We start from the raw sequence: 7474 nt of genomic DNA, 5'->3' as shown, positions 1-7474 counted from the left end.
ACCAAATATACAGTGCGTGTGTTTTTATTGGCTAAACTGGCAATATGACCATCCCCAAGTACAACAACATATATATATATATATATATATATATATATATATATATATACACACATATATATATATATATATACATACATACACACACACACACAAGTTATAAATAATGGTCATTATATATATTTCATTTATTAGAGTAAGTTTGGGTATGCTAATTTCATTTCCCAATCATGTGATTTCAGGCTTAGTCCCACTAGAAGATATCTTGAGCAAGTGTCTTCTATTATAACCCCCAGGCCAACGAGGGCTTTGTGAATGGATTTGGGAGACAAATTGAAAGAATCTTGTCATATATATTTGTGTGCTTATGTTACCTTGTCTGACATAACGTGACAGTTGTAAGTGAGCATCACAGCTGTGTTGTTTGTATCCAATTCTCCATGATAACATGATAACAAGGAGGAATATTCCCTGGCATGGAAACAAGGGCTGGCGACAGAAAGAGCATCCAGCAATATAAAATCTGCCTCAATGAAATTCCATCTGACCCATGGAAGCATAGACCTTAAAACGACGATAGTTATATATATATATATATTAGGTGCTTGTGATTCAGTCGACAATACTACAGCACATTTTTGGGTAAATTTGGCCCGATGCCAAGGGAGAAATCATTGCTAAAATATTTTTCTAGAATTGATATAATTAACATTTTCAATAAATGAGATTAGACACGAAACATATGTTTTTTTCCCAGCCTGACTATTTCGTCTGGTAGCGACAAATTCAGCTGATCTAGTGACACCAACGTGGAACAACAGCTGAGAGGCAAAGAGACGGACCTACAAATCACTTTTTACGCATTATTATACGTAACTGAATGACACATTGGTTTTTACACAACTAAATTAACAAATGTCGAAATAAAAGATATTGGAAAGCATTCGGATGTTCTATATTTATATTCAATCACAATCTGGGTACTTTTAGGGCTAGTAAACATCAAAGACTTTAAGAATTACACCCCACATCACATAGCTTCAAGACTTGTTGTTTCACTCCAGGTCAGTCCCGATCAAAAGATTCGTGACAATTTGGGGATATAAAAAACAATATTATGTAATATCTTTTCTTTTTAAATTCTTTTAGAGAAGTTAGGGTGTGACTTGAGGAAGATTTAGCTGCTATTTCTAAGATAAAAAGCAACTACCTTAGAATTAACAGATTTAACAACGTGACTATATTTCGGAATTGAAGAGGCGCTGTTAGATGGCCACCACCAACGACAGCAATCTTCACGGAAGCGGAGGTGGGAGCAACGGACACAACGTAGAAAGCCATATGTTGACACCAATGACTTTTAATTTATGAAATTAAATCATAAAAGTAGACCCTCAATCAAACTGACCTAATTGTGCTACAGAATGAAAATCGATTATTTATATATATATATATATATATATATATATATATATATTCATGCATGCATATACATACATACATATATACATACATACACACGAGACAGGGCGAGAGAATACACACACATATATATATATATATATATATATATATATACACACACACACATGGATGAAAAAGTTCATATATATGTATATATCAACACACGTGTAAGTGTGCGTATACTGCCAACTAGATTGAAAGATATATATATTATATATATGTGTGTGTATATATATATTATACACACACACATATAAAGACTCATACATGAATACATGTGTATATAATATGTGTGTGTGTGTGTGTGTTCTACGTCCACGCGTGTCGTGTCTCTCTCTCTCTCTCGGTGCCTGTCCATCTGTAGAACAGAAAGACGTGTCTGAAACGGGACAGAAAAGAAATCCTGGAAAGGAATGAAGAAATGGAAAGAATTTCGCTCACTTGTAGAAGAACGCTCTTAATTAAAGCATTAACGGATGGTGTAAACCATTGCGATGTTCCCTGGAAGCACCACAGAACGATGCCACCTTTGCTAAAGATACTGAAGAAATCCAACATATTGGCCAAGTTAAACAGCGACGACGGCGAACCTCAAACTAAGGTTTTATACCACTCTTACTCTCTCTCTCTCCTTCTCCCGCAGTCAATACTTCTAGCTTTCTATTTCCCTACTCACTCCTACTCCAATCTATTTCTATATGTTTCTAATTTGTTTCTCTTCCCCTTCCTCCTTATCTTCTTTCAGCGTTATGGTGACGTTTTCACACAACTCGATACCGGATGTGACGTTTACAACATTCCTTAAATAAGTTTTCCTGTTATGTGGAACCCATTACATTTATTAATCAAATATTAATTGAATTCAGTTTTTATAATTTTATTTTTACGAATACTAATTTCATATTTTTTCGTAGTATATACACAATTCCCTCAATAAAACTCTTCACTCTACTGGTCATATTTTTAACAGCGTGTTTATTTGCAGGGTTTTAGTACCGGAAGTGACATTTTTATCACAAACTACCTCCAACAGTTCAAACAAATCTTCATATCTTTTCGTGTCTAGAAACTCTGCTCTTTGTTTAAAATAGAAATAATTTATTGATTTAGTATACGCAACACTGCGTTACTTTGTTATATTATGAAATTAGTTTTGTTGTAGAAAAGCATGTTTAACTTTTAGATTCGTAGAGTCTTAACATTTATTGTCCCACATGAAAACATAGTATTAAAGATTAGTTCCCTTTTTTTAATTGTTTCTGCTGCTAGATAAGAGAGGGGCAAGAATGTGCAGACTTTATAGGTCATGTAGGGTACCATGCACCATTGCAATGCATCACTGCATTCATCATTTACCAGTGTTTGCTTGAGTCATCCCAGACGGTATCCTAACTCCACAAGATACTTCCTCATCCACTTCGACGACCATGTGCTATAGAGCCATCAACCAACCACCCATACACATCCTCAGATAACATACGCAGGATTGACCCTCCTTACAGCTGAATAGATGAGCGATCAGGTCACTATGCATTATCTGATCAAGGAAGAGAAACCACAAATTTGTGATCATGAGGTCTACTCCTTAAGTACTAGGCCCTGCTTCACTTTACCCAAAAGAGCTTTGTTTAGTAAAAACTTTCACATTACTGAGGCCTTTCTAGATAACTAAAATCTCTCTCTCTCTCATATCAGTTGATGTAAAACTAAACCAAGACTATTACAAAGACTTTGTTTTATAATAAACCATAATTTTAACAAGTATTATTAAAATATAAAATTTATAATAATTAAAAACTAAAATCTGAAAAGGGTAATTGCTCAAATAGACCAATGGCATTAATGAAATTAAGGGGTGATGTATCCAATGTTGTGTGTGTATTAGGGAGAATTCTGCTGTCATATGTACAGAAGACGTGTATTTGAGTCCAATGGACAGCCTTCAATTCTTTTCTATCCAAAGGGATTTTTTGACCCAATATTTACTTGCTATTATAGCTTCATGTGTACTTCAAGATCCCATATTTCCAAATTGTTTCACGTTCTTTTGAATGTCTATAAAATTCATATAATACCAATAATGTGTATGTGAGTGTGTATATGTATATATATATATAAAATATATATATATATATATATATATATATATATATATATATATATATATATATATATATATATGTATATACATATATATTAAAGGAGCACTCCATCAGTTACAATGACAAGGGTCCCAGCTGAGACGAACAGCCTGCTCATGAAATTAACGTGCAAGTGGCTGAGCACTTGACAGGAACAATGTGTACCCCATAGTTCTCTGGGAGATTCAGCATGACACGGAGTATGACAATCCAAAATACTTCAGTTCATTAGTCCTCACGTTGCTGAACATTGACAAACTTCTTATTTTCTGCTTCTCCTTCGACTATGTATACCTGTCACCCGGCCTCCCTTCTGGCTATCTGGTACAGTTCCCTGCTACCCCAACTCTTCCAGACCTGTTTCTTTGCTGTAATGGCCTTGTCTACCGTATTATTCCATCATGTTACTCTAGGTCTGGAAGGGACTTTGCACCAGTTGCAGATTTGGTCTGTGGCGCTCAGTAAGCTGTCCCATAGGAATTTCCAATTACCCTCTCTATCTGAAGTCTGTAGCTCCTCCCACCTCTCATCAAAGTTCTTAGTGAGGATGTCCCTAAATCTCTGACCATGTGAAGGGTTCTTTAGCTTCCAAATTCTTCTTTTCTGGATTGATCTGCTTCTTGACATCCTTCTGGCCTCAAGTCTACAGTCACTAATAACAAGTCTATGCTGGGGGGTACATTCTTCACCAGGGGGGGGGTCTTTGTATTTAAGAGCAACCCTGCATCCCGCTGTCTGGTGAGGATGAAATCAATCTGGCTAGCGGAGTCACCTCATTGATAGGTTATCAGGTGGCTTCCTGAAGTTAGTGTTGCAGATTAATAGGTTGCATGCATCACAGAACTCCAGTAGCCTAGTTCCCTCTTTGTTTTGGGAACCAATTCCATGGCCCCCCCATGAACACTATGGAAGATACTGGATTGCCATCTGATATACCCATTAAAATCTCAATATATATATATATATACATATATAAATATGGCAAGGCTAGGAGTCACATCAGATTGCAGTCTGTTCTTCACTTGGTTTCCATGGCTGAGTGCCTTTCCTAATGCCAACCACTTCAGAGTGTACTGGGTGTTTTTTTACATGGCTACCATCAAGTGCTTTTTATGTGGCACCTGTACCCATACCATTCCTTTTTATGTTACGCCTTGGTTCTAGAATTTCAATTCTGTTGTGGTGGGCAGGTCTTCTCAAGTACAGCAATGCACTAACTATCTCAGTCCCCTCTCATCTCCTTTGTAAGGCTCAGCATTTTGAGATCAGCCGTCAATATTTTGTCCCATGTCTTTTCCAGAAATTCTCTCCACTTTAAGTGACCAACATTTCTTTATGCAATTGTCTTCATCCGTCTGCATCACATGACCAAACCAGCAGTCTCCTCTCTGGCATGCTGCATCTAATTCCTCTTATGCTCAACATCTTTCTGAAAATATTAATGCTCTGTTGCACAAGCTCACTAACATTGCATATCCAGCGGAACATAACCAGCTTCACATGTCTTCTGCATTCAGAGTCCCTATCTCATTACCATGCAGTATTGCAGTTTGCATATACGAATCACACAATCTTCCCTTCACTTGGAGAGAGAGAGAGAGAGAGACCTTTGGTTGCCAATAGAAGTAAAAAGTTCTCTGAACTTTCTCTTCCCCTTCTCTCAAATACACTCCTACCCAGGAGAAATGGTAGTTAAGGATCACTTGGTAAGGGGTTAACATCAGTTTAAACCTTTATATGCTTCGATGTTGAAGGAAGAAACGAGTTGTTCCTGTTATATACAACTGTCCAGTGAATATAATTATTGTGTAAATGATTATTATAAAATTATTTTCAGAATATTCCAAACATTCTGAGCTTAATGTCAATGTTATAAGGATGTCCAATGTCTTTGTCTGAAATTGTCAAAGACTGCTGAACCAATGTAGAGATCAGTAGTTTCTATGAATTGTCCTAAAATTCTGCAAGGGTGTTCAAGACAATATCTTTTACTTTGGAAACATTTGGTAAAGCATAAAACTGCTTCTATGTTCTAAAGTAAGCCATGTATATGAAGGCCACAGCACATTCACTATCAACAAAAACTGAGGAATATTTCTCGAAGAAGTCTATCAAATGTTGTGCCACATTTTTAAAAAATCCTTTTGATGCCAATCAGTCTGATGCTGCTTCCAGCTGAACAATACAAAACTCTCGACTCTGAAATGTTTTGTTTTTTTTAAGTAAACAATTTAAGAGTTTTATGTAAAAACGTTTTGCTATATTACAAACACAATCCAAGCACATATTGAATAATAAAGTACAAGGTAAACTACACCTGGAAAAAAAAAAAAAAAAAAGGATAGTCTGACCTTTTGATCATAGGTCTGCTGGATTAGGACTGACCTGGGGCTAGAGAACACAACAGCTTCAAAATTTAGACCAAATTCTTTGATATTTGAAGATTTAGGGGGTCATTTAGGGATAAACCTATTTTGTACCGTTACCCATAGTATCAATAGATAACTCTCGCTACTTATAAAGGGTATCTCCCCCCAAAGTCTGTAAGCAGTGGTAGCACTGTAATATTAACAAGTGTTAAATTAGTCTGCAGCAGCAGCTTTTGTTCGTAGTGTAGAATAGAGGTCTGGTGTCGTAGCGATAATAAGTTGATCCCATCAGGGAACTCATTTTAGCACGAGACAACCTCTGACACTGATTTCATCCAATCAGAAGCAATCATCTCCTTATGGAGTTCGATACCCATCTTTTGTAAAGAATCCCTCAAGGAAATTCGATAACATAGTTTTGTTTTGTTGAGGACAATACAAATCTCCTCGTGCTGGTGGCCAAAATAAAATGCACACTGTACACTCTGTAAAGGGATGGGAGTTAGGGAGGGCATTCAGCTGTAGAAACCAGGCCAAACTTGAAAACATAAGCGCGATAGGGTCGAAGAGGAAAGAACAACTCCGAGTGAGAAGGGACTCCGACTATAACGACACACCGGACCCGTGCAGGTATGGAAAGTGGATGTAAAACAATGTTATGAGACAACTAAGGAACATCTACGAGTTACGTGACCTGCTAGCAATAACAGCTAAGCCAGCATCAAATCACATTCTACATTTTCCTTTAAAGGGGTTTACCCCCCCCCCCCATACACACACTATATATATATATATATATATATATATATCGGTTCTGCATAAAAATTGGGATGATCATAATTGGAACCACTTTGACCATTGGTACTGACAAGGAAATTAGCCATTGCAATCTGAACTGTGTGTATGGGTGTGATGTGAAGATAGAACAGGAGGGAGTCAGATATAAACGGAGATGTTTTAAGAAAAGGCTACATTAAGATAACGTAGTCCTAGATACACTATGTCTAAATAAAAGACAAGATAACGATGGATAATCTTTGAACATAGATCAGTTGGACGAGGGACTGAACTGGAGTTCATCTCAGAACGTGTATGGAACTTCCAAGTGGTAATACAATATTGCTAGAAACAGCAGCCAAATCTCTCTCCAATCAAACCATATTAGATAAGGTTATTCTAGATTCACAACGTCGGAAAATAAAGTTGAAACGGTCACAGATGGGATACAATTGATTATGTGTTTATTCAAAGCTGATCTTGGGGGTTAAGCAAAACCATTAAAGGCCGTTAACTCCCTTTCAATAACTTTGGCAGAATTGTAGACAATTTTTGACATAATTATGTTACATAAATATATAAAATAAAAATAGTTTGGAATTATTAATTATTTATTTCCTATGTTAGCAATATAGCAATGGCTCAACAAAAGAACACTCATACATACATGCATATACTAATAAAGGTACTTTCTAGATATGTTAATATTTGCATCTATAATAG

At 36.4% G+C, this 7474-nt stretch overlaps 1 protein-coding gene across 1 annotated transcript in view; it reads right to left on the bottom strand.

The window, feature by feature from the left end:
- Positions 1 to 2117, bottom strand: part of LOC106882265 (signal recognition particle receptor subunit alpha) — a 33928-nt gene extending 31811 nt beyond the window's left edge. Inside the window, exon 1 of the mRNA XM_052974957.1 lies at positions 1906 to 2117. Coding sequence (XP_052830917.1) covers positions 1906 to 2022 — 117 coding nt within the window. The 5' untranslated portion in view covers positions 2023 to 2117. The remainder of the gene's footprint in view (positions 1 to 1905) is intronic.
- Between the last annotated feature and the right edge of the window lie 5357 nt (positions 2118 to 7474).

Source organism: Octopus bimaculoides, chromosome 20, assembly GCF_001194135.2.
Source record: "Octopus bimaculoides isolate UCB-OBI-ISO-001 chromosome 20, ASM119413v2, whole genome shotgun sequence".
NCBI classification, from domain to species: domain Eukaryota; kingdom Metazoa; phylum Mollusca; class Cephalopoda; order Octopoda; family Octopodidae; genus Octopus; species Octopus bimaculoides.
This window is presented reverse-complemented; position numbering and strand designations above follow the sequence as displayed.